Here is a 27,702-nt window from a genome sequence, read left to right on the forward strand (position 1 = left end):
CTGTGCTTCTCCTGATTCAAAATGGCATCCAACAGTATCCAAATGTAAGCCCAAACCCACTGCTCCATCTCAGGAACCGTCACACCAAACTAACTGGGAGACAATATTCTCAGAAGCATTCAAATCAGTGCTAGTAAACCTAAAGCACTTCTACGGGCTCATTTGGATAACCCAAAGACCACCCCCACCCCTCTGTACAAAACAACAGCACTACCTCTCCCATTCCCATTTGGAGTGGGAATGCCACACATTTCTAGTCCCCCAGACAGAATTAAAGCAAGCTCTAAGCACACAGTGACTTTGAGACAGGGACACTCCCCCTTACCATGAAGGCAATTCAGGCACTGAAATGAAGAGCAATAGGGTTCTTTGATGGCAGAAAAGAAGCAGAAAGGAGATTGACTGTTCCCTTCCAGGTTCCTCAAGAGGCAGATTTCACTTGCCCCAAACAAGGAAGAGGTAGGTCATTTACAAGAGGATGTGTGTGTGTAACTGAAACATCCCTTAATAATCTGAATACACTTACCCTTCCACCATCAGTTAACATTTGGAGTGATCAATTTCTCTTATTTGAGGGGGTAACCCATCATTTTAAACCGGTAGCTCACCCTCAGCTTCTTTCAGAGGCTGCTGCAGCATATCTCAAGGGTGGCTTCCCTGCCAATAGGTCAGCATCAACCTCATTATTCTACCCTTCAAAGCTTGCTGTTCCTAGCTTGAGCCATGAAAGTCTTTAGCCCTGCACTCCAGGTGCATCTGCCCTCTCTGACAGCTCAGAAGATGCTGCTCCCAGCAGCCCTTCAGACTGTGATGAGTTGCCCCTCTCTCAGAGTGGAAGTCCTGGACTGGAGCTAGGAAGCCCTGAATACTTGTGTGTGTGTGTGTGCTTTCTCCCTTATGTCACTCTCAAGTCAACAGCTCACACCTTCTTGCCTCTAGGAATGTAGAAAGAAGCCTTATACCAAGAGATATAGTGGTCTAGTTCAGCAGTGTCTGCACTGACTGGGAGCAGTTCTCCAGGGTCTCTCCCAGCCCTACCTGGAGATGCCATCGGGGGTGGCACCTTCAGCATGCAACAGTTGTTCTGCCACTGAACTACAGCAGCCCCCATGCCCTTCTGTGTGTCAAATTCAGACAGGAAGGAATGAAAAATGCAATGCCTCCTCTTGAATGTATTACTCCCTTCCCCCCTTGCGCAACCGTCTTAAACCTTGCAATCTTTTTGTTTAAGCAGCTGGGGTTAAGCACACTGGTGGAATCGTGACTATTACTTTGAGCTGCATTCCTTATATCAGATCATTTAAGTGTTGGGCTCGTTCTTAGCTCTTGCCTCCTCTCCACCCACCTGCCACTTTCCTGAGGGAGCCTACCTGTGGTTGCTGGTCCAGCAAGTACCCCTTAGTTTGGCTCCCCTCAAGGCATTATCACCATGCTCCAGAAACCCGCTACTCTTAAAGCACGAATTAGGGATGGAGGGGGAATTGTCTAGGTAGCATGATGTCACTGGCAGCCAATCAGTAGCTCGCAACCCCCCCCCACGAGGTGGGCTAACTCCCCCCACCAAAGCCTGCCCCTTTTGCAGCTTGAAAACAGCTCCTTTTCCCGGCTCTGTAGGGTTCAACTGCTGTGACTGCAGGAGGCAAACACCAACACGCCCCCCCCCCCGCCCCAAGGCAACGGAGTCTCTGGCGGGAGTCCTTCAAAGCCTTTCCTGCTGCTTCCGAAAGGCAACCCTGGGGAACTCGCTGTTGCACAGAACCAACTTGACCCTTTTCGAGGTCGCGCCGGCCCCCCTTCGGCCCAGATCCACCCGCAAAAGGAGGAAGGGAGGGATGGTGGTCCTGGACGCGCCCACAATGCCGGCTGCGAGTGTTTCGCTCAGCCGGAGACAGGTGGCGGCGGCACTCTCCCTACTGCAACAAAGCAGAGCCTGGCTCTGCGCGCTTCCCCGCTAGGTATGTCCTAACCCAGGCTGCGAAGACGCCCCAAGGAGACTCCCGAGATGGGGGAAGCGGGTGGAGGCTCCCGAGCCCTGCAAGGCTAGATAGATGGAGGCAACCGGGGACAACGGAGGCAGCAACAAGCGCCTCCCTCCAACTCTCCTCTCGAGGAAATGGGAGGAGGGAGAGAAGGCGAGCCCCACCTCGAGCAAGCCGGTGTCCAAGGCCTGGGGTGGGGAAGGACCACCCCGTCCTCCGGCGCTGGACCTCCTCCAGTGCCAAGTCTCTGGAGCCGTGCGCCCCGAGGGTTCTCCTGCGAGCGGCGGCTGGGCACACAATGCGCTGGATTACCGCCCGGCCAGCCGCTCCTCTCCTTTCTTGAAACCCCACCCGGAGCTGGTGACAAGCCCGGCAACCCCGGAGAGGGAGAGCATCCGCGCCCCCATCCCGCCTGCCTCCTGCCGGGGAGCATCCCGGGCGCCGCCCCTCTCACAAAGCCGGGCGCCATCTGCCCTCCGCGGCTCCCGTCCGCCTGGGTTCGTGGTGCCCTGCCCTTACCATCTTGCCCACCTCCATGGTCGGAGGCTGCTGCTACTGCTGCTGGGGCCGCCGCCGGTGGCGGCGACGGGGCGGGTCTCTCCCGCCCTCCTCTCCTCCCTGCTCCAGCTACGGTGAGATGCCCATGCCCAGGGCGGCGCTCCTTCCAAGAGAGAGGACCAGACCAGGGGGCGGCGGCGATGGTGGCGACCCCACGGCCGCCCCTCCCCGGCGGTGGGATTGCGCCGCCCGCCGCGCCCAGGCGCAGCGCCGGAGTGAGCGAGCAAGCGAGCGAGCGAGCGCGGACGCGTCTGCGTGTGTGCTCGGAATGACAAAAGGCCGCCGCCGCCGGCGGCGCTCGCTCGCGCCCGCCCAGCTCTCCCCTCCCCTCCCCGGAAGGGCAGCAGGAGGGAAGCAGGCAGGCAGGGCTTCTCCCCCCCACCCGGCTCAGGCGGCACAAAGGAAGACACCGTGCAGAAGCAGCGGCCGCCCGCCGGGCCAGGCCCGGCACAGACCCAGCCAAGGCGGCGGGAAGGAGGAGTTTGCGCGGCAGCGCCCACGCGGGTAGAGACCCTCCTGCTGCCTGGAGGGGTCACCAGAGCGCCGGCCAGGCAGCTTCACCGCCCCCCGGAGGATCGCCACTTTGCATAGAGATGGCGAGGAGAGGAGCGAAACTCCCAAGCAGCAGTCCCCCCCCCCCCCCAGGACTGCCTGGAAAGGATAGCCTGAGGTTAGGAGGATTGGGATGATGGGCGGACCAGCCCCCACCCCATATTCGCACCAGTCCTCTATCCACCACCGTCTCTCATCCCCCAACTCCATCACCTCCACTCTCTGCATGTCATGGTTGGCTTAGAGAATCTTTAGGCTGCCCATCAATTGCTTACTCAGTTCTTATAGGCAGCCCTGTTTAAGGGAAGTTTTTAATGTTTGAAGTTTTATTCTGTTTTTAGTGTTCTGCTGGGAGCCGCCCAGAGTGGCTGGGGACCAGCCAGATGGGTGGGATATAAATAATAATAATAATAATAATAATAATAATAATAATAATTTCATCTGGGGAAATAGAATCATACAATTGTAGAGTTGGAAGGGACCCTGAGGGTCATCTAGTCCAACCCCTTGCAATGCAGGAATCTCAGCTAAAGCATCCATGGCAGAGGGCCATCCAACCTCTGCTTAAAAACATCCAGTGAAGGAGAGGCCATCACCTCTCATGGGAGGCTGTTCCACTGTCCACGTGACAGCCCTTGAGATATGGCTATCATATCTCCTCTCAGTCTCTTCTTCTTCAGGCTAAACATAACCAGCTCCTTCAGCCATTCCTCCTAAAGCTTGGTTTCCAGACCCTTGATCATCTTGGTTGCTCTCCACTGTACATGCTCCAGATTGTCAACATCCTTCTTAAACTGTGGCATCCAGAATTGGACATGGTATTCCAGGTGCGGGCTGCCAGGCCCCTGGGTCCATATAGCTCACTACTGGCTGGCAACAGCTCTAACCAAGGTTTTCAGCAGGGACCTTTGCTGAGGATTGAGCCTGGGCCCTTCTGTGGACAAAGCAGGCACCCTTCTCTCATTAACCCCTCTCAGATTAATGTTCCCCTAGCAGCACCTCCTATTGCTCCTCACAAGTGTTGGATGGAAAAGAAGACAAAGGTGTTCATCCTGCCTCTGAGGCCCTTTGCGGTGCTAGCAGCTCAACTGAAACCATATCTGCACTGAAGCCACCACAAAGAACAAAAGATGGCCCAGCACAACACTCCCTATAACAATAAGACCACATTGTTACAGTAGCCTCTGAAAGAATGATGTAGAAAGATGGGATAGAAAATTTTTGATAAAGAAAGCAGGGCTGGTTTTGTTTCCGTGAACTCTGGCACTCTTCACATGCTCATTTCCCTCACAACCTGCATTCAAAAGCAAAAGCTTCCATAAACTTGACCTTTGGCCTTTTCCTCCCTGCCTCTCCTTTAAAATTTTGTGGAAGGAGACAACAAGAGCCTTCTGGCCCCTTCCTCTGAAAAGCCTGGACCATATCACCACTGAATAGAAACAAAGGAACTCGCGAGGCTTGTCCCACAACAGCCCACCAGCATTAGCCTTTATCATATTACATCTTTATGTGGATTTAATTGTAAGCCAACTTGGAAACTGGAAACTGGTCTTAAACCACACACTAAGTTGCAGGATGAGATCTGAAGTGCAGACAAGCTGAGGTGGGGTCAAAAGTAGAATTGAGGGCAAAAGTCGCCTGAGTAGAAGAAGCAAGCCTTGGCACAGTGACTGTGTATGAAAATAGGAAGAGTCCTGCTGGACCAGGCCAGTGGCCCTTGTGGCCCAGCATCCTCTTCTCACAGTGGCCAACCAGATGCCCAGTTGGGGAAACCCACAAGCAGGACCTGAGCACAACAAGAACCCTCCTATGGTTTCCAGCAATGGGTGTTCAAAAGCATTATTGCTTCCACAATGGCAGAACATAGCTACTGTAGCTAGTTAGCCACCAATAGCCATTTCCTCCATGAATTTGTCTAATCCTCATTCACAGCCATCTAGGTTGGTGGCTCTACACAGTCTGCACTGTAAGGAGACTCCCAGGGACTGGGTACCACAAGGTCTGCTCTTTCTATCCCACAGAAGCCTACATGAGCACTGTAATGACAAGCTCAATACTGCAGTCACTTGCCCACCACACTCTCCCAGCCATTAGCACACACACTGCCCATCTGATTGCAAAATGCAGTCCTGCAAAACTGCACATTGCTGATTTCCGGTTCTCTTTGTGTTTCCCACCCCAAGTGCTAAGTCATTTCCCCTCTGAGAGACCTGGAAGTGACAGGAAAGGACACAAAGCCTAAGAAGGATAATAGCTCCTTTTTGCATAGCAGGATAGCAGAATCAGTGCAGTCCATATACTTAAATACTTGGACTTTAATTGATAATTTCGCCTAACTCATTTTTGAGTGGCGTGTGATTGTTAAAAACATGATAATTTGCCACAGTGTCAGTCAAAGAATTGGTTGACTCCAGCCCTCTGCATCCAACTGTGGCCCACCAGGAGCTACAGGAAAGCTCACAGAGGCAGGGCAAGATGGGCAAGAACCCCTTTGGTTTCCAATACCCCATAATTGAAGCTATCCCGATTCTAAATAAAGAGGCTTTGCTCTGAGCTATTATGGCCAACAATATAGTCATAATGTCTATTAATATTTCTTACTGTTCTTTGAAAGCTATCACAATGTACTGTGGTAATGAAATCTACAGGAGTCCCCCCCCCCACACCCAACAGGCTGCAAACCTTTGGAATTTCATACGTGCAGTCAAGAACAAAGCCACTTAAAGATGACAGATTGAAGTTTTAAAAAGGAATTTAAGATCATGATTTGCCTTTTAGGTTCTTGGAGGCAACACAGCACACACTTCAGTCAGTTATAAAAATTGATGGGACACTGCCTTCTAAGAACAGAAGCGGAACCAGGAAGCCAAGCAAGGTGACAGCCACCAATACCTGGCTATATCCAATTAATGAAAGCCAATAAGGGGGATGGTTGGGGTTAGCACCCCTGCAGAGGCCCAGCTTAGCTACCAAAGGCCTGAGTTTAAAAAAGTGTCCTAGCCTGCTGTCTCAAACCTGAGGGTGACACCAGGTTTATTTCCCTTGGAAGAGCATTCCACAGATGGGGCACTATATAAAAGGCCCATTCTCATGTTTTACATTTATTTTTTTTGGGGGGGGGTGTTTCTGAGCATTGCTAGTTTTTCCTTCTGTCAAATAGGAACTGTGTAACTTCTTACATTTCCAAATGTGTACCTGGGCCCCCTAACCTACTTGCAGTTCACATTCAGAAACATATGCATCATAGGTTAGGCAAGAAAAGTGGAAGTTTGCCTCAGGAGGGATGTAAACTACAATTCCTCAAGCTGAGAGCAGAGCAAAAGGCAGCTCCAGCAGCTTTAGAATCAACCAGCTGAATTGTGTGGGGTGTTTTTTTTCCATATAAAAAGAGGTGTCAGACAGCTTCTGCTTCATTATTGCAACTGAAGTATTGGGGGATGCTCAGCAACACCCGCTGCCTCAAGCATCTTAAGAAAAAGCAGTGCTGCTACTGCTTATTGTGGCTTCCAGCTAACAGGAACAAATTGTCCAAGAAGCACAGAACAAGAGCAAAAGCTCCCACGCCAAGCTGGGCTAAATGAGGGGTTGGGTGGAAATGCAGTTTCCTTTGCTGTGAAATCCCAAGTGGGCCAACAGCCAGCTTCTCCCTAAGCAGGCGGTGCAAAAAATAAATAAATCCTGTTTCAGTGCAGCCTTGGGCAAGACGTTATGTAGGAGGCTTGTTTTAGAAGACAGAGGCCCCTCCCCAATTTTGCTCAAGCAGCCTATGGAGCTGCACAACCTGGCTCCCATACCCAACAGTGATGGAAAACATCCTCATTAACAGCCACAGTGGTGAAGCACCCCTGCACCTTGCCACTAGGCTTGGGAGGTGGGGAAAACATTTCTCATTCCCAGGGGCCAGCCTTGTAGATGGGCTGTGTAACGTTTCTAGATTTCAAGGTATCTGCCTCAGGAGAATTGTTTGAAGACACAGGATACCATTTGACTGCTGGCTAGGCAGGGTTGCTTCTAGCAGCTGCCTGGAGATCACATGCCAGCTTCTCTGAGGAAAAACAGGTGGCTCACTTGTCATTGAGGTGCATGAATTGTGGTTGTCTTTGCAGCCATACATATAGCTCCTGCATCTACTGCATGGGTATTGTTTTGGAACCTTCTGGAGCTGGGCCAGCATTTTGGTGGGCCACTCTCCCTCACCCTCCATGTTTATTCTCAAGGGGGCATGGCTGCTGCCTCTGAAACCACATGAAGCAGCTATGTAAAAAGTACCCTTGTCAACAAGCCCACAAAAGTTACTAGCCTGCAAAAATGCCTACTAGCCTGCTGGAGCACTGGCAGAGGAGGGATAGGGGACTCCGTTCCTCTCCTAGCATCCTACTGCATTCTTATTCTGGATGCAGAGGAAGGGCCTTCACTTTTTCTGGCAAAGCCACTTAGGTTTCTGTACTGGGGACAGAAGGAGGACTGAATGCTCTGCTGCCTTCCGCCAGCTCACTCACTTGCCTACATGGAATTACTTGTCACCTATGATTACCGGGTAGGCATGTAAATACGAAGCTTTGACCAAGAGCAGGCTAAGGTAGCAAGTACAGTAGGGATGGAGGGTGGATTGTGAGATTACAGAGATGACCATGAAAATAATTACAGTTACATGAAAGAAACCAGTTCTTTTCCTCTGAGGTCACATACATGGAGCTCAGCACTGCCCTTTCAAAGGAAAAATCCACCCTTAGATGAGCATCAAAGCTGTAGTGGTGGATAAAGGCTACTCTTTAGCATTCCCATTGGAGATATAAGCAACCATTAAAGTGTTATCCAACACCTGCTGATAGATTTGGGCTGGAGTGGCTACTACAGGCAATGGAGTATCCAGCAGTCTTTGTATGGAGTGGGGAGTTGGGGGGTTGGAACAGGGGCTGATTAGTTTACTAGTCTGTTGATAGTATGCTGCATTAACACCTTGTACTATTACCTGGGACAGCATCCATGTCTGGTGGACTCAGTCTCACTAAGAAGGAACAAACAAATAATATTGAGCAGTACACTTATTAGTGAAGACACAGGCACTTTCCCAAAATACTAGGGAAAGCCTCTTCTGTGTCAATTGCTTTTTTCTCCCAATGCCTCTGTTTTTAGGTGGCAACAAAGGAGGGCTCTACCATATTTCAAAAGGGAAAATGTTCTGGCTGGACACCCTCTGGCAGCTCTGAGGCCACAGATGCAGAACCACATGCAGAGTGAATTTATTAATACGGTCACAGACCAGCTTCAACACACACAATATCACAGATCATAAAAAATATCAGAAATACAAGGGACAATATGCAATAACAAGAATTTAAATATAAAAATTAAAATTAATTGTTAGCGTGCCCCCTGTAATTAACATTTAGGGGATTGGACATTATGGGATACCACTTGCTTCCTGCGATTGATTGCAGACGCACAGAATTTAGCTACATTTAATGTAGTCTTGGGCTTCTTGTCCTCTAGCAGTAGTTTTAGACTATGGTATTCCGATTCTTTCCTAGACTTTAGCAAAACAGGTGTAATAAAAGTCAAACGTATATCCTCATAAAGACGACAACGTAATAGTACATGTGAAGCAGTTTCAACTTCCAACGAGCCACAAGGACAGACCCGTGCTGTGTATGGTTTACCCTCAAATCTGCCCTGAAGTAAGGCAGAAGGGAGAACGTTAAATCTGCCGAGGGTAAAAGACCGTCTGTATTTGGGTATCTGAAGACCTGGCAGATAGTTAGCTGGAGAGAAACCTCTCCCATGGTCCCTTATTGCTGGATGTTTGATCATTTCGCTCATGTGGCATTGTAATTCTACGTCCCAGATACGCTGGCGGATTGTAGTCCTAGCTTTCTCGAAGCCTGTCGCTATCAGGGTCTGCTGTGGGATCCCTAAGCCTTTGAGCTTTTCCAGCAGTGTAGCTTTCCATCTGGATTGGTAGATATCTAATAAGGTTAAAGGTGCCAGCCCAACCGGGAAGAAAATAAGCTTTAGCCAATAATGGATCTTCAGTATCCATATCCGAGTACTGATAGGAATTTGCCCAACCTCCAAACGGACCGCTATGTTGGATACGCAAGAGGGGATCCCCAGCAGGCAGCGGAAAAACTTAGTTTGGAATGCCTCTAAGAGAGTAAGGTTTTTAAAGCTGCAGATCTGGGATCCATATAACAATTGTGATAGTATTTTGGCAGCAAAGACCTGGGAGGCTGCCGGTATGTATTGGCCCCCACTCCCATAAAATAATCTTATTAACGCTTTGGTAGATCTTTCTGCATTTGCAATAGTATTATTAATCTGAAAGCACCAGGAGCCCCTTTCCTGGAAGGTTACACCCAGGTATTTAAAGGTTGCTACCTGTTCTATTGAGCGATTGTCTATTCTCCATTTGTGCCTCCTCCTTTTTTTAGAGAACACCATGACTTTGGATTTGTTGTAGTTAATTGTTAGTTGTTCAATGCTGCAGTATTTGGTAAAAGATCTCAGAAGTTTTCTTAGTCCAACACAAGAAAAAGAAATTAAAACTGTGTCATCCGCATATAAAAGGACCGGGAGGGGCGTACCAGCCAATTTGGGGGGATGGGCATTTTCTTTCTCCATATTTCCTACTAGCGAGTTGATATAGAAGTTAAATAAAGTAGACGCAAGGACACACCCTTGCCTAACCCCCTGGATGTGAACCACATGCAGAGATCTGAGGACCAAGAGGGGGAGGACCAAACACCAAGATCCAGGTTTTTCTGAGCTAGGGAAATGGAAAAAGTCATGAAAAAGATGAACGTAGGGAAAGGAAGTAGTCAGTCAGAGCAGTGGTGAAAGGGTCACAAGAGGAACAGAGAGAAGAGGTCCCTGCAGGCTCACACTTTCATGCTTGAACAGAGAAGGGGCAACTACTTTAAGCCCCATGACCACACTAACTCACTTTCTGCAGCTGCTTCACAGCTTTCTCCTGCCACCATACAGCCTTGGGAGTGTAGGTGGGTGAGCAAGGTTTGGATCAACTGTGGAGGCAAGGAAGTGCCCTCTGCCCTCAAGCAATTCTATCCTGGCTCAGATGACAAAGAGAAGCAGCAGCTGCATAACAACAACTCAGTGAAGAGCTGCCAGTCCTCCCTTTCCCCTCACAGCCCTTCCCCAAGCAGCTGCTCCTCCTTCAGCACATCTGTTCTCTCCAGCAATTGAAGTTCACTGCATCATTCTCAGGACAGATGGGATACCAACTCTTTGGTGAAGAAAAAGGACAGCACCCTACAGATCACGGTCAAGGCTTCCTAGGAGGAACTCATGCCAAGCACACAAATAACTAGTGGGTGAGTTGGAGAAAGCAGAGAAGCCTCCACTCATCGGCTTTGCTCATTTAGCACTTGGGGTTGCATCCCATGCTAGTCCTACTCAGAATAGTCTCTCAATTCATTCTGATACTTAAAGGTCACCTTTTTGGGGGGATTAACCTTCCCAAGGCAGCTCACAACACATTAAAAACATAAAAATTAATTCATAGCCTAATTGTAAACCATAAAACCACAATATATCAGACATCTAGAAATGTTTTTAAAAGCAGTAGTAAAGCAGTATCAGTATAAAAAATAGGAAAACAAGCAGAAAACCATTAAACAGTTTTTGAAAAGCAGCTGTTAAATGCAAAACTGCCAAGGAATCAAGTAAAACCAGCTTAGGACAAAATGGTATTCTGGGCCCATTTAAAAGTCATCAGTGTCAGGTCACCTGCACCTACTGAGGGAAAGGGTGACAAAAGCAAGGATCCACCATCTAACACCCATCGATCCAACAGTTCCTGATGGCAAGCCCACCAGCAGGCCCTTTGAGGCTGATCTTAAGGCAGGTTTGATACAGATGTAGGTGACCTTGAAAATAACCTGATTGAGCAGCATTGAGGAGATTAAAATATCTAGAACATTAAACTGAGCTTTGAAGCAAATGGTCAACCTGCACTGCCAATACACAGTTCATGTTATATGCTCCAATTGCCTGGCCCCCACAAGCAACTAGTCTGCTGCATTCTGTACCACTTGATGTTGATGATGTTATTTATTACTACTACTAATATTTATATCCTGCCCTTCATTCCAAAAGAGCTCAGCATGGCAAACCCACAAGTGATAAAACAATTTATATGAAAACAATTCCAATACAGATGCAGACAAGCTGGTAGTCCCATTCTAAGCACATTGCAGTAGTCTGGATGTGACCAGAGCATGTATAGCTCTTTCCCCCACATCCCATTTTCACAATAACCACTTTTAGACACTGATGGTGCTGTCCACATAAACAATAAGTCGAAGGATGATGCTATCTGCAATTAAGGGACTGGTAATTTTTATCCTGGAGAAGACGGGGGCGGGGGCAGAATATGATAGCACTCTTCAAATACCGGTACTTTAAGAGTGTTCACATGGAAGTAGAGGCTAGGCAGCTTTCTGCATCATGCAGCGGGTTGGACTACAAAGCCTACAAGCCTCCCCCCCCCCAAAAAAACCCTCTATGGCAATAATGGGGCCTAGCAGAGAGTTTCACTTGCTTTACAGATGTGCACAACAGTGGAATCTTGGGTTTGGAGGCAGATTGCCATATGTACTGCTGAAAATGCCTGAAAGGGGTAAATCACTGGGGCCTAGAATCAATTTGTGCAACCCAGGATGAAGAGCACTGGGTGCCCTTCTCTCTGTGCCAGGGAGTGTGGGCAATGAGCCCAGCCTTAGGTTAGGAGAGCATTACAGGAATCTGCCTCACTTGCTCTGTGAAATATACATATTGCCTCTTTTTTTCCCCCAAGGAAGGAGAAATGGAGGCAGAGGTCTCATGCTGTAATTATTGATCTATTTTTAGTCTCTGTTTGCCCAGCCTGTTCCTGTCAAGCAGCCACTAGGCAAGCTTTGCACAGGATCATTGCAAAGATGGCAATGCCTAATCCAGATGCTCGCTTGGACAATTTCTTTGGAAAATATTAAGTGAAGAGGCAACAGAAAGCAAAGAAATCGTAGGCAGATGCTGGTACTCCTCTTCCTCCACACCATTTCACTGCTTCAGATTTATAAGCAGAGCACCAGTTTCCCCCTCTGGATTAGTTGATACAGAGAGTCAAGCAAGAGACATGGGGAGGTGGGGGTGGGGTCATGGTGTGAGCCAGTGATTTGTGTTAAGTAGGGCAGCCAGGAAGATTTATTCTGAAACCTTCCATTCCACTAGCAGGAGATGGCTGGTCTAGTTAGTGCTCCTTGCAACACACTTTCTTTGGCGCCAGGCACTGGTCCAATGCTTTCTGCAACAAAACGAGATTCTAGAACTCAAGCTAGCCTCAAAAATGGCTCCAGAGTACAAATGTGGTTACTTAGCTATGAGGAAAGAAGGCCTGAGATGTTTGGATATGTTTTTCCAGCCAACCTGCAAGCACATTCCTAGTTGATGCACAATATGGGAGATGTGGGCTAGAGGCATCTGAAACAGATTTGAGGCCCGCTATCAGAAAAGGGAAGTGGGTGGGTAGAAGTATGTGCCCTTCCAGCTACCGCAGGGTGGTTAGAGGACTTGCGTGAATGCACAAGAGGCTGCTGTATTGGTGGAAGTGAGGCTGTTTAGGGACCTTGCCAGGGTTTGGCCTGGAACATGTGTGGACTCAGAGCCTGGTCCAAAGCTAGCTAATCAGGGCTGCGAATCCGGTGCTTCCCAGCCAACACCCAACATGCTAACTACTACTTTGCCAGTTTACTATTTGATCACTGTCAGTTGATCCAAGCACATTGTGTATTATGCTGTGTAATGCTGTTGGTGTGTAATATAAAATAAATAACAGATCAACATAGCTGCCTGCATTTTTTACTGTCTTTGGGGGTGTGCCTATGGGAGCTGTCATGATGAGCCTTTACATTTCACAATGCATCATTACAGGATGGCATATTAATTTGGCATCCCTCCCCAACTGGGACAAGAGCTTAGCATGAATTCACCATTCTGTCCCTCTGAGATCAATTTGTTGCCATTCCTCTTCCTTCCCTAATAGGATTAGAGCAAATGTCTTTATTAATATTCATGAAATCCCTGAAACTTAAGGGGAGCTTAGCTGTCTCCGGAAGCACAGGATACTGCTAGAGGCAACAGGCTGGACTGGGGCACCCAGGCCAGGGAAAGTACACACATCACTAGGAAGCCATGGCAATATACTGAGTGCTCTTTGGAGGACGATGTGCTTATTGAGAACAAACAGGGACTGCATTTCTAAGAAATAAGCAACATGGCCTCAGGATAGTGTTTCCTCTGTTAGCTGATTCATGCAGATTTCAGCTGGGCAATGCAGCTAGGCAGAAGCAATTCTTCACAGGAAGGGAGGCCAAGGAGTTCCAGTTCTGGAATCAGGAATATTTCTCGACTCTCCTGAAGAAGGTGCATGTCACAGCTTACTGGGCTATATAGTCATAGTGCTATTTATAACCCATCTTCAACCTGAAGGTTCTCACAGTGGGATACAACATTTCATTAAAATATGTCACAACATATGCAGCATAAAAACCTCCTAACAACACTGTGCATGCGTAGATCTTGAGGCAGGGCCTCACTGACCATTACCCAGGGTTAGCAACATATAACATGTCTGAGAAACAACGAAAACAAATTCACAGGAAACTGAAGCAAGGGTGGAATGAATGCAATTTGAACTAGTAATTTCCTAAACCCATTCCCACCCAAAGCAGAGCTGGCTGATTCTGATGGGAGTTGTAATCTGAAACATCTGGAGGGCACCAGTTTGAAGAAGGCTGACAATGAATGGTAGGATCATATACAGCACAAGAATTGCAATAAAAATAATTTTTAAGTAAAGCTTTGAATATTTTTGCATGTAACAATTTAAGGCTGCTATGGGTTGTTCCATATCAAGTGGTACAATTTTTGATGATTTTTTTTACTACATGTCGTCCAATTTTCTTAAAATTTTGTACACTTGTTAAATGATCAGAACAAATCTAATCTAAAAGTTTTAATCTAAAAGTCCATCATGTGCCATATCATATTAAAGCTCATACAGTTCTGAAGAGATTGGTATTTTTAGTTTTGGAATATCTCAATTCTGGACTGTGCTTAGGTCTTTGTGTAGTCTGGCAAGACCAAAATTGACATTTTTTAAAAAAAAATTTAAAACCCTCATAACTCAAAAATGGGAGATAAAAAATTTAAAACTAAGATATGAGACCTTCTATTATACTACTTTTAGGAAACTGAAACGGAAAGCAATATAAAATGGTAAGATAAAAGTCCCTGAATCACTTGACATGGAATGACACCATTGCTAAAGACATTTACAGTGGTACCTCGGGTAAAGTACTTAATTCGTTCCGGGGGTCTGTTCTTAACCTGAAACTGTTCTGAACCTGAAGCACCACTTTAGCTAATGGGGCCTCCCGCTGCCGCTGTGCTGCCAGAGCACGATTTCTGTTTTCATCCTAAAGCAAAGTTCTTAACCCGAGGTACTATTTCTGGGTTAGCGGAGTCTGTAACCTGAAGCGGATGTAACCTGAAGCGGATGTAACCCAAGGTACCACTGTACTAAGGAAATGCATTTCTGAGTAAACATGCATTACACTGCACTGTAAGTGTGCTATATTCAATTTATTGTTATGAATCATTATTAATTGCGTTTATATCCTGCCCTTTTGTCCAAGGAGCTCAAGGTGGTCCTCCCCCTCCTCAATTAAAGTTCACAACAACTCTGTGAGGTAGGTTAGGCCAAAAGAAGACAGTGACTGGCCCAAGGTCACCCAGGCAGCTTCATGGCCCAGCGGTGACTTCAACCCTGGTCTCTAACCACTGCACCACACTGGATCTAGAACTAAATGTGACATTTCCAATTTCCAATCAAACACACCAGTTAAACTAACATTGAAGTTAACTGTATTTGACAAGTTTAAAAGTTTTGAGATATTTATACAGAACATAAAAAAGTAGTCACTGCTTGGATGCACACCGAAGCATGCTGTAGGCCCCCTGCCCTTCCATGATCCTGTGTAGGTTTCTTGGGAAGCTGCCACATGGCAAGGGTTTTGACCTTCCCCATCATTAGTGAGCCTCTTTCAGAAGGCCAGCTCATTTCACTCCTGACTGCTCCCCTTAGGAAAGACCAAGGAAGAGATGGACAATAAAGAAGGGTGGGCTTTTGCCGAGCAGATTCACACAGCCAAAGCTCAAGGAAGCTTCAAATAGGATATTGCATGTGTGCACAGCACAACAGAAAACTTCCTCGCCCCTCTCTGTTTGAGTGTGCAGAGCATAAGTTTTGCATACTCCAACCTTCACAGCTGAAGTTTTTCCTTTACCATTTTTCAGAAAGACTACACTTGAGATGTTTTATCTGTCATAAATCTTTGCAAAAATGAAGGAAGCAAAGCTGGAGGCTGCCCAACTTTTCTCTACAGACGCCTCTGTGTTGCATTTTTTTCTCAAGACACACCTTGAGTAAGGAAAAAGCAGACCTCCTCTCAGCTGGCGAGGAGGAGATGTTCCGAAGGAGCACTAGGTCATCTGAGGAAGCAAGAGGCAGAGATCAGCTTATAAAGGAAACTTTGTTCTTTCAACCTCTGCGGCTGCCCATTTGACAGCATCCAAGCACTGAATTGCCAAGAGCAACCTCCCTCCTCTTACCAGTGGCTGTAGCACCCCCTTCCTGTCAACCAACCTTTTTCTTAGATTTAAAACTACCTAGTCCAAAATGTACAGAAGGGGCACAGTTCTGCTTACGAATAACAAAAACAGGAAGTCATCGGACAGCAGCTTATGGAAGAAACATGCAGTCACGCCCTTTGCTTCTCAGTACTGGCAAATTTACCCAATATGGATCCTCTCCAAGTACATCATTAGCTCTATTTTGTTTCTTTTACATAATTTTTTAATGAGATTATCAAATACAGTATGACAAACAAGACACCAACCTAAAATACATAACAGAAACCATCATAAAGGCAAGAGTAAAAATACAAGCTAATAAGAAATAAAACTTAAAAAGCCTGAATAGCACAAAATATATTCCTTGGTTGGAAACAAGGATCATATTAATGCAAAATATGTCAAGAATTCATACATGTTGCCAAATAAAATTATATTTAGCAGGATTGTGCCAACCATGAGATTGTTTGATCATATAAATCACAAACAGCTCCCAAACAGAAGCAAAGTTAGAGGGGTCTACATTGCCCCTGGCAGAACGTAACTTATGAGCCAGTTTTTCAGAGATGGCAATAAACATGACTTTTAAAAACCACAGGTCCAAAGAGTAACAAGATGCATTCTTCCATCCTTGAGAGATCACTAAATGAGTGGCGACCAGCAGACAGAGAATTGTTTGCAAACTTGATCAGCATTAGCACCATCAAAAATGGATCTTCAATTTCTGATTCAAGTCTATGTTTTGCTGTAGACGAAAATGGCACCCCAGAACACACAAGAGGGAAGGATTGGCAAACTGAAGATTGGCAGTTACTCAAAAACCCTTGTAGGGATAAAAACTCTAAGGAGGAAAACCTCAGATATAGTCCAATAAGAATTAAAGAGCATGGAATGTTGACTGGCTGAGTGGGAAAGAAAACTGACAGCCAGGTGGGAGGGGGAATGGAAGGGCGTTGCTGGAAAGAGAGGAAGAGGCACAGACATCTAAAAATCGCAGAAAGAACCACCACATTGTCTGAACAGGTCCTTTTCTGAATCATACTAAAAAAAAACTACTATAACATGTACCCAAGGAAGTGAGCTGCACACAGAAAACAATAGAGAAATGAAAGATTTCAATGTAGACAGGACTGGGCCCAAGAGTGTTGTTCACCCCCATCCAAAACGGAGACCAAGGTAGGATGAGGAAAAACAAAAGGTGCTCAATGAGGGCTAGACATGCTCAGTGGAGACGGATGGCTGGCTGACCATTAGGAGGTGAAAAGAAAAGGGGAAACCAAGTTTGGGGGAGGGGTATGGATTCTCTGGACTACAGGGCTACTGATGCAGAAGACTAACACCATTCCGAAAGAACAGCTGCTTAAAACCACACAAGTCTGAGCATGCCACAAGCACATGAATCCAGAGGTTGAAAACCCCCAAAACTGCTGTGAAAGGCCAGTGAAGGGACATTTTGTTATCAGTGGCAACAACTGGTGCTAACCCCCCCCCCCACATTGTTCATCTCAGGCAGGTTAGTAATCCCTGGCAGGCTTCTATACATGGACAGTGGTCTGTATTCAGCTGGACAGCAGTTTAATTGCACAACTGCTGATAGGAGTCTGCGAACACAACCTCTCTGGCAGGATAACAAGCCAACACAACTGGTATGAGGAACGGATTACTGTGAATTAGGATGCATCTGTGTAGAAGTAGGTTAACATACTATCTTCCCATCAGTTGTGCTGGGAGTCCAGGGCAGTGCTTCTTAATGTGAAAATCCCAACATCTTCCTGGGTGGGTTGCATAATGAGGGGCTTTTGTTCCAGGGGCTTTGACCACTAGCACACCATTACTGTTGAGACCCTTTTAAAAGAAAGGTTTGTAGAAGGCTTGAAAGGCATTGGTGAAAGGTGTTGATGGTTTACAAGTGGGTCCTGAAAGGTTCAGTAAGTTTGCAGGTAGGTTCCACTTCAAAATGTTTGTGAAGCACTTATCTAGGGTGATGCCACAACAACCACCTCTCCCAGGGCAGCTAACCCAACAGCACTCTGCAGAGCACAGGTGTTTGACAAAGCTGTTTTCAGAGTGAGCCTGATCAATATTTACTCTCAAACAGCAGTGGAAATCCAGAAGGGACTCTGCTAGGCTTGCCTCTGGAACCCCCCAAAGACTCTAGACAGAGGCTTCACCCTGAAGATGTAAATCATAAGTCACCAGTGAATCCCTGAAAAACAACTTTTCCTCATCAGTGCGCACTGTGAATATTTTGGGTTTCTATGCTGGGTCCCTCCTTCCTCAGCCAGCCTGAATGCAATTCCTTGTTGCCTGTGGCTGCCATGCAAGTAATTAAATACAAAGATGGGCTAATATGTACTCATATCCACTTTATTTAATAACAAACTAGTTATCATTTAATAGTATTTACATGTTCAATTTGCATGATTCCCCTTCCCTAGCACTCATTTCTGCTTTCAAGAAGCACAGCTACCATACAAGCGCTAGGAGCCCTTCTGGACGGTACAGCAAAAAAAGGAAATCTAAACTAATATGAACACAGTGGCTGAGGAAGTTGGACAGTGTAAGGAACAGGTTTCATACCAAGCCCACCAGGAGCTTTCCTTGGCCCCCACCCCCCGCAAATGGCATCCTATGTGTCTTCATGAGTTTCAGGATTACCAGTTGCTCCCAACTTACTACTTTTGAGCCTAAATTCAGTTATGTTCTGTTGCCATTCCAGAAAACCCCAGAGTTCAGGATGATCTGGCCCTCCTCAACCTGGGATCATCAGCAGCAATCACTTATTGCCTTCCACTGGTGAAAAGCAGAATGGCACAAATAAATAAGAGGAAGTTTGTGGATGGAAGAGAAGATGATTGCAACACCTGCACAGGGGCTTACTCAAATCATCACGACCCATTAACAGCCATTCAGAAAAGAAGTACCCTGTTCTGTAGCATGTTCAAGGGAGGGAAAAGGTCCTTAACAAAGTCTAATTATGAAAGAGCAAAGGATGCCATCAGTGAAGCCTCCTAGAATCATAGAATCATAGAGTTGGAAGAGACCACAAGGGCCATCGAGTCCAACCCGCTGCCAAGCAGGAAACACCATCAGAGCACTCCTGACATATGGTTGTCAAGCCTCTGCTTAAAGACCTCCAAAGAAGGAGACTCCACCACACTCCTATAAGACTTGCTGTGGTACAAGTGACTTCTGGTAGGCCAATGTCACAGAAAGACTCCACTGGATACCTCCCACCATCCACTCTCACCTCCAAGGGTATGAACAGCTTCTTAAGGAGGGAGATCCTCTGACAAGGGCCAAGGTTTAACAGTCCCACTATCTTGGACAAAGACATTTCCCATATGATTCAGAGCCATATGTTTTTCAAATTCCCAGCAGCCCACCACAATTTTTGGCAGAAGTATTGCCAGTTTTGGCTTCATTTGGCAGGGAACATCATGGATTTTGGCAGAAGCAGTGCCAGTTTGGGCTCCATGTGGCAGGCAACATCATGGATATGGGCAGACTGGAAAAAACCAAGGTGCCTAAATTTAGAACTGTTAGCTTAAGAACTCATACTATGATTCTCACCAGCCAATCCTCTAAAACATAAAGGAAACATTCAGATGCCACAAGGAAAGAAAGAGAAAGATTTGTCTTATGCACCCCTCACACATGGCCTATAAATTGTCTGTGTGCAATTATCAAGTTGGCTGCAGCGACACCTGTTCCAAGCAGTCACATTAACCACAAAACACCAATATACGGAGTCACAAGAGAAAAAAAATAAAATCCTTTCAACATTAAATGAAGCGGTAAGAAAAGCAAGTCCAATCACTACTCCCAAGGGACACAACTACCCTGACCCACAGCTTAAGCCTTTGCGTGTATCCTGAGTATGGTAAACTTCTAATTTGCAGCATCTAGACAATGTGCCAGTAACCCACAGCTACTCATGCCCTGAGGCCATCATGGCCATTAAGCAATGAACCCTCTCAAGGCAAAGAATGTGATCTGCTAGTGGCCAAGGTCCAGGCTACCTTTTAGGTGCAGTTAGTCAGATTTTTCAGAACTGAATTTTTACAAGTCTCACTGTTTTCAAGCCACTCTGAGTAGGTAAAAACCAGATAAACATTGTGCTTTCTTTTGAGAGAACAGAGCTGCTCACAACTGCAGTGCAAACACTTTTTAAACGAGAGGAAGTTGCTTTCCCAAACCCCAGAGCAAATTCCCAACCCCCTAATAGATCCTTTGTTTGTTGCCAGTTGCGTCATTTCTGTATGGTAAATATTTAATATGCCATCTTCTGCCGTGCAGGAATTGATAGCTGCCTACACCAGCTGCCAGAATAATGTAGCTATTCGCAGAGCAGCTTACAGCTTGGTCTTTCAGGGGATGCAGCCTCTTCACTACAAAGGAATTAGGTCATCCTGCAAAAGCAAGCACCAGGCTGTGAAATCGGCATGCTGGGAAGGGACCCTGAGGGACAGGAAATGAGAATGGCACTGTGGGGTTGGTACTGCTGACCCTCCATGCTTAAGGTTCATCTCAGCTGCCTTTTCACTGAAGTCTTAACACGCCTGCACAATCAGACAGCATCACTCAGAACCTATCCGAACAACCGAGCTAGCTCTTATTTCCTTACCCCAAACTGTTTTCTGCACCAAAATCCTCTCTTTCCCTTTGTAGACAGCCTAACAAATTCATATTTTGTATACCTAAGCAGAAGCAAGTGTTGGCCTTGGGTGGCCCACCTTCTGACAGGGCACACTTGTGGAAGAGGCAAATGAAAAGACTTGCTCTACTGAATCACCTCAGACCTCCTGTTGTTCACTGGGGTTGGTGGCCAATGCAAGCAATATCACATATACAGCACCTCCAGGAACGTACTTCCCACCCCATGTTCAACGGGATAGTAGCCGATGCCACCCAAGCCCAGTGGACATTTCCACCTGAGTTCACAGAAGCCATCACTCCCAGCTACAGCAAACATAACTAGACCAGAAAGAGCACACACATATTAACTAGCTCTCCTTATGCGGAAAGGGATCTTTATAGGCAGTGAGAGACATAGTTCACCTGTGTATCTCCAACATAGATGAAAGCCAGCCCCAGCAGAATCTAAGCCACCTTCATTTTCCAGTAATGGCCTCAGCCGGTTTCATTCTCCAAACTGCAGTTGCTCAAAACTACAACCTAAAGGAAGGCTCCCTCCTGCAGTCAAACTAGGCTTCTGACTAGCCCACTAATGAAGACCACATTAATGTCTTCCCTCTTTCATCTTTGGAGGAATCAGAGCTTCAAGCTCAACTCCCTCCCTCACCCTTGTTCTGAAGCCTTCCCCTCAAACATCTTACTCTTGTCATTCATCTGTGGCTCTGTCCTTCAGCCACCAAATTAAGAACATTTCAAAGTACTGTAACGGTTCCTTTGCTGGGTACTCGGGGCTTGAAATGTGTGGAAAGGAATGCTGAACTCAAAGCTAAACTATTCGCAAAATGCTGTGAGAAGAGCACTAAAAATACAGTCCAGCAAAAGTCAGGATAAGAAATTGACTATTATGTAGAGTCCCCCTCACAATGCATCTTGTTTCAGAGGATATGTGCTTGCACCTCTGTCAACCAATGTCGTCTTCTTCTTTGGCAATCACTCGTAGCCGAGTAAGATTGTCTTCCATGAACACGGTCTTAACAGTGAGTCCGTAACTGACTATGGAGGCCAATTCTGGATCCACATATCCTTCCACAATGGGGACACATGTTTCTGGGTGGGAGTTGATCATGGTGAGGGTTTGCCAAGCGTGTCTTCCTCTTAGCATGTTTCTCCCTTTTGTCCTCAGTTTGAGCATCTTCAAAGTCCATGACACCTTTGGTAAAGGTTGTTCTCCAACTGGAGCACTAGCAAGCTAGTGTTTCCCAATTGTCAGTTTATACTACATTTTTTAAAGATTTGCCTTACCTCTTTTGTTGACCACCAGCATTATGCTTTTCATTTTTAAGTTCAGAATAGAGTAGTTGCTTTGGATAATCAAGTACCCAAACATGACCAGTTCCTACCATCCTCCAATCTCTGAAGACAGTACCCAGTACTTGAAGTAGAACAGGGAGTACTCCAGTATCTAAAGAGATTAATTCCACACTTTAATACCAAGTGAACAATGAAGTTCACCTGCATATCTGTGGCTCCCAATTCCCTAGGATACTGCAAGGTGACATATTTGATCCATTAAATGCATCCTGCTTCAGTCACCATATTTCTTCAACACCAATTTGTGCAATGGAAAGCAGGAAAGCATGCATATCCTGAGATTAAGGAATAGGGTTTCACAGGCTTAGGAAACAGCCTCAATTTACTGAACATACCCTGAAGGATGTGACAATGAAGTACTTTTACAAAAATATGCATGTACAAAGGGGAAGGCTTCTAATGGTGTCAAGATATGACAGCCAAAGTGCAACCTCCACATCAACAGAGAATGCTCTCACCATGTCACCCTCTTTGTGAGCTTCCACCAAGCCTCTAACTGGTTACAAATAAAATACACAATGCACAGCTGGATGGACATCTGATCTGAGCCTGCAGGGCAATTTTTATGGTCCATAATCTCATGGATCAAATTGCTTGGCCTGGCCCTGCACTTGCAAGAATAGTCAGATTTGTGGGGGAAACTCTTCCCATGAAATTAAGCATAGGTATTTAGTACCTTATGCCAGATCCACACAGCTCTTTAGAGCAGGGGTGGGGAACCTCAAGACTAGGAGCCAAATGCAGTCCTTCAGACCCCCTCTATCTGGCCCTCAGAACTTGCCAATGGTCACACTTCACACCAAGTCATTTTGTCTGGGTTGAATGTGTCACTGAATTCTGATAGTGCCTCTTGCTTGCCTAGATGGAGAATACAGAGGGATGTGTATATGTGTGTAGAAGTTAGTTTACTGTACAAAGGGAACTTTTACATTCATTTCCTCTGCCCCCCCCCCCACCGCTGGCATGTGGCCAGAAGGGAAAGTGGCCCACAGGTTAAAAAAGGCTCCCCACACCAGTTTAGGATGGTAAAGACTGATAAACTAATCCCGCAGTAGCCAAACTGAAAAAATGGGCATGCTTCTGGCTTCTTCCCATGTTATCACCTGCCAATGACAAAAGCACTTGCTTTTTTTGGTCTGTCTGTACTGATGTCAATTCTTTAAATAGCTGTTCAGAACAGAGATATATTTTTATATATAGCAACACTGCGGCAATTTCAGAGAACCCAGTTTCCTGTGTACAAATTTAACTTCTTAGCAAAACTGGTGGATGGCTCAAATTTCAAAAAGGAGTAAAGAGCAGGTGGTTTAGGGTTTTAATGCTTTTATTAGTAAGTTAGTATTTAGATAAAACTAACAAATCCTGTTTAATCCATGCATGGCCTTTGCAGTGCTGAGGCACGAGCCAGGAATAATATAATGTGCATAAGAGTAAATAAGAAGCAACGAGCAACCAGCTCTCCAGGACATTATTAGAAGTATATATTGGGTGCAACCAACTAAGTTCTAAGACCCACTGAAATGAATGGACATGACTAAATTTGGTCCACTAAATTAGACCTACTCAGAGTAGAATTTCGTTTGATACAATGCCCTGTGTCTGAAGGAAAATGAACATTTCCCACTACCATTCAGCTTTGCTCATGTTACCTGTGGAAAGCAAACTTACGGTACTTAAGCGCTTTGATTTCTATTGTGATACAACAGGGAAGGAGAGATTCCTTCGTTCAGTTTGCCTTGTCTGTATGTGTGGGCTTTTCCTTCTTCCATATAGTGTTTGTCCCACCCCATACTGAGATCACACAAGTGCTATGGTCTTTGCAGAATGACTTAAAACAGATATGATGCCCAAGAACTTGCTGTGCTTTTAATTTCCATTTGCATCTGAAATCCTTTCCTTCTCCTAGTACATCTCTTCAAATACTGGCAAACAACTTCTTCTTCTTTTTTTAAAAATATACATTATAGCACCTTCTAAAGAGAACCAGTTTTCCATCACCTTTCCAGGTTTCCCAGGGATCAGCATGAAATGATGTGCCTCAAGCATCCACAAGCAAGCCACCTTGTCCTCAAGCCTTTCCCCTACCAATTATCCCACATAAGACAAGTGTCAGTTTGTGGATGGGGACTCTACATGCCTGTCCGCTCAGTGGCTTATTATACACTACTTTCAGCAAGGACGGTACATCTGGGCAGCCAGATATACACAAAAGCAGCACAACCACCCCCAGCAACAACATTCCAATTGCCAGACTATTCCTAAGAGAGTTGCCTTGCCTTGGTAAAGTCTGAGTGACAGAAGCCACACAACAGCATGTCAACTGTAGGGCACACTGAGCAAATCTGCTTTAAGTTCCCTTCATCTGAGTTACTTGGAATCAACAGCCACTGCTCAAGACCAGCCCATTTTCTGCCCATTTCCAGAAGAGCCAAACTTGCCATAACCCATGTCTGGTCTTCACTAATACACTTTTTAGTCAGAGTGATGGTGATGCAAATGCCTGTTAGGTGTGCACCACCACCATTACCATGGCCTACTTTCCTAGCAGGCTTTTGGGTGAGGGGAGCAGTGGTGGTCAAAAACATGCCACTGCTGTTTTTATTATGAGTTTTAAATAATTGTTTGAAGTTCTTGTGTTATTAGGTTGAAAACTACCCTGTGACCTTTTGGCAAAGGGTGGTATACAAATTTCTTAATAATATACAAGTCTTGTTTATTTCTTTCAGCTATTTTTTAACAGCTTAATCACCAAAGTTTCAAAGCAGTGTATCCAGACAATGAAGAAGCAGGTTACTCATGGGTCTTTCAGTTCACATGTGTGCACAATTGGCTCTTTCCTTCTATATGCCATGTGTTTCCTGCAAGAGAACAGTATTTAATATTTCATCAAGTCCTTTCGTTAGCCGGATAGGAAGGGGCATGCAATGCTTTTACACCTGAAACAGGGAGTTTCAGATAAGCTAATGTGACATTTTCTGGATAAAAGCCACATCTGCCTTTGTATGTCTAAGCACTGGTCTCCCGGGTGCATTTATCCATTCTCACTGGTGAACAGATTTCCTAGCATTTAGGGAGTCTCTTCACTGCTTGTGCTTTGCATCTACCCCCATCCCCACATGTCCTTTGCAATCCTGTTCCATCTTCCTGTCACCTTGTTTCTCATCCTCAGCTTTTCATATACAGTTCCTGCCATGCTAGGTAGAAATTCAGTTGTCCCATGGCATGGATCATTCACTGGTTCACAGGCATTGCACTACTCATTGCTTCCTGTGGGCAGATGTGGTAGGTGAGCTGGACAAAATCAGGACACAGAAGCCAAGCTGGGCACTTTGCCCTGCCTGTTATTTAACCTTCCAAGGGCTGCATGGTCTATCTACATCTACCAATTGGCAGGCACCCTGGTAAAAAAGGAGAATGTTTTGCAGGTGTCAGGATTAATCACATGCTGCAGGGCACGTGCCTTGAATATGTGGGACTTCCAGCTAACTCTCTTTCCCAGTCATCACTGCACTCAGTATTATAAATATACTGCTGTCTAGCTATAGGAACCAAGTGTCAGAAAACAGAAAATGAAGAAACAGCAAACGACCAAGAACCTACTGATACACCTTACAATAACTTTGGTCAGCCTCTTATTTGCAGGTGCAGTGTTTGTACTAATTTCTAGGAAGGTAGACAGTTTCTGCAGTTTTCCGTAGCTGATTTCCTCCACGTGATAGCTGAAGATGGAATCTGAAGCTGTGCAAAGGAAGAAAAGCAAGCCACACAGTTGCATCTCTCTTTTGGCTGAGCCTCTTTCATTTAACAGAAAGCCCATTAGGACTTGGCATATCACCCAGAATTGGAGGGGGCGGGGGGAGAAGAGATCTGTGTGAAAAAGGGCAATATGGATTTCATAACTATTATAGTCTTTTCAGGAGATAACTCCAAATGCTCTCTTACCTAAAGGAAGGAAAAGAATAGCAACTACAGAAAGCCCTTTCCCTCACCTTCACACCACAGCCTAATAACCTTTCACTTTCCACTGAGAAGCAGCAAGGTCACTTTCAATTTTCTGCCTAGTTGCTGTCTTCTCTCTAGTCTCTGTTAGTTTGTCACCTTTAGCTGGAGGCCATCTGTGGACTGAAGCTGGTCTTCCTTTATCTACCTCCCCACAACCATTATTTATTTGCTCTGTAAGCATTTGCCTGCTGCTGACACAGAACACTAAATAAAGAGATAAAGCCAAGTGCAATAAGCAATGCAACAAATATATGCACTTCCCTTGTGGAAAATGTCAAATCCCCAGACTGTATAAATGGGAAGTTGGACTTACTGTGAATTTCCTTTCTTTTCATCCTTGTAGGAGGCCAGAAAGCAAGGGTTTTTAAAGGTGTTTTCTTTCTTTTGCTAGGAAGCCCTAAAAAGTCTTCCCCTTTTCTTTCTTTATTTTTTTTAGACTAGTCAAGATGGCTCAGAAATGTGTTTAACCTCAAACATATTGCAACAAAAGCATATCATACACCAAAATGCTCAGGAAAATGAGCCATATCACAAACAAAAAGTCTCCCAGATTTGTCCCCTGCTCCCGCAAGAAAGATCCTTGCTGGATCAGACTAAATGCTCATCTAGTCCAACATGTGTTCTCACCGTAACTTTGGATACTCTTTGAGGTTAACTACAAAGTGATATGCAGAACTTCACACAGACAGAGCTGCAGTTTCTATTTCCCTGGGCTGCTGTGTTTTACAATGAGAACATTAATTTAATAAGATACAGTACCCATCTCCATCCCTTCCTTGTGTTGGGAGGGCTCTCTCCCTGAGATATCCAAACAGCACAACAGTAAGTACCGTATTTCAGCACCCAGGCTTCCCTTCCTGAACCTAAGAATAGCCCTGCAGCTGATTTAGGCCAGTGGCCCAGCTAGCACAGCATCTTGTATTCACAGTAGTCAAGCTATTTGTTCTCTCAAACCTTTCACTTCCATTTCACACCTTCATCTACAGAGCTGAGACTAACGCAGCTTAAAAGAGCAGACAACTTGATATGCCTTGTAGAAGTTTGATCATGTTATCTAGGAATTTAAAAAACCCTATCCAACCCCGCCACCTCACATCCACTTCTTCCAGGTCCTCACAAGACTCTTTGTTTGCACTCCATTTAACATTTATGGTGTTATTTTGCAAAGCAAACCCAAATAATCTAACAAAACAAATCAATATCAGAACAGCTTATTGCTCAGAAGAAAATTTGATTCCTGCTAGTATTGCCTCCTTTGGGGGGGGGCAGCCTGTTTGAATTTTAAGGGCGCTAAACTCACATACTGGATAATTTCAAGTTAAATGGGGAACACATTGCAATTTAGATGCTTGTATAATCTATTCAGACAGATAGTGTTGAGTTCAAGTATCACAGGGTGCCTTACGCTTTTGCTGAAGGGACATGTCTCCATATAAATGAATTACCCTTCTATGCCTTTCTCTTCTCCTTTTGGTTTGGTGTTATTTATTTATTTATTTACATTTGATTCTTATCTTATCTTGTTCAGATTAGGCTGCTCAGGGCAAACATGTAGTAAAACAGATCATTCTTGGTGCAACAGCAGTTCCAAGATGCAGCTACAACTGATTAGCCTCTGGTTCACTTTGCCATGTCATGAGAGCCCAATTGACACAGCAAAGAACTGCTCCCAGCTCTCTGCCAAACCACGAAACAATGCATGGTACCCCTCCACAACCTAGAGAAGTAGAGAGCAAGTGACATTCTGAACTCCTATTGGTTTGTTATACAGCACAGCAAAATCTCTGTCAGAAAGCTGTTAGTCTAATTATACTGTACAGTGGTACCTCGGGCTACATATGCTTCAGGTTACATACGCTTCAGGCTACAGACTCCGCTAACCCAGAAATAGTGCTTCAGGTTAAGAACTTTG

The 27,702-nt window shown here is 45.6% G+C and overlaps 1 protein-coding gene across 4 annotated transcripts in view; it reads right to left on the reverse strand.

Moving 5' to 3' along the window:
- The window catches only part of HIP1 (huntingtin interacting protein 1), a 315,500-nt gene that overhangs the window by 40,457 nt on the left and 247,341 nt on the right, over positions 1-27,702 (reverse strand). The window contains exon 1 of one of the 4 annotated variants that reach the window (XM_053367142.1): positions 2,499-2,773. The exons of the other annotated variants lie outside the window; for them this stretch is intronic. Within the exon in view, the coding sequence (XP_053223117.1) occupies positions 2,499-2,516 (18 nt within the window). The 5' untranslated portion in view covers positions 2,517-2,773. Of the gene's footprint in view, positions 1-2,498; positions 2,774-27,702 lie in introns of those variants that run through there. 4 annotated transcript variants of the gene reach the window in all.

The sequence above is a fragment of the Podarcis raffonei genome, chromosome 15 (assembly GCF_027172205.1).
Source record: "Podarcis raffonei isolate rPodRaf1 chromosome 15, rPodRaf1.pri, whole genome shotgun sequence".
NCBI lineage: Eukaryota > Metazoa > Chordata > Lepidosauria > Squamata > Lacertidae > Podarcis > Podarcis raffonei.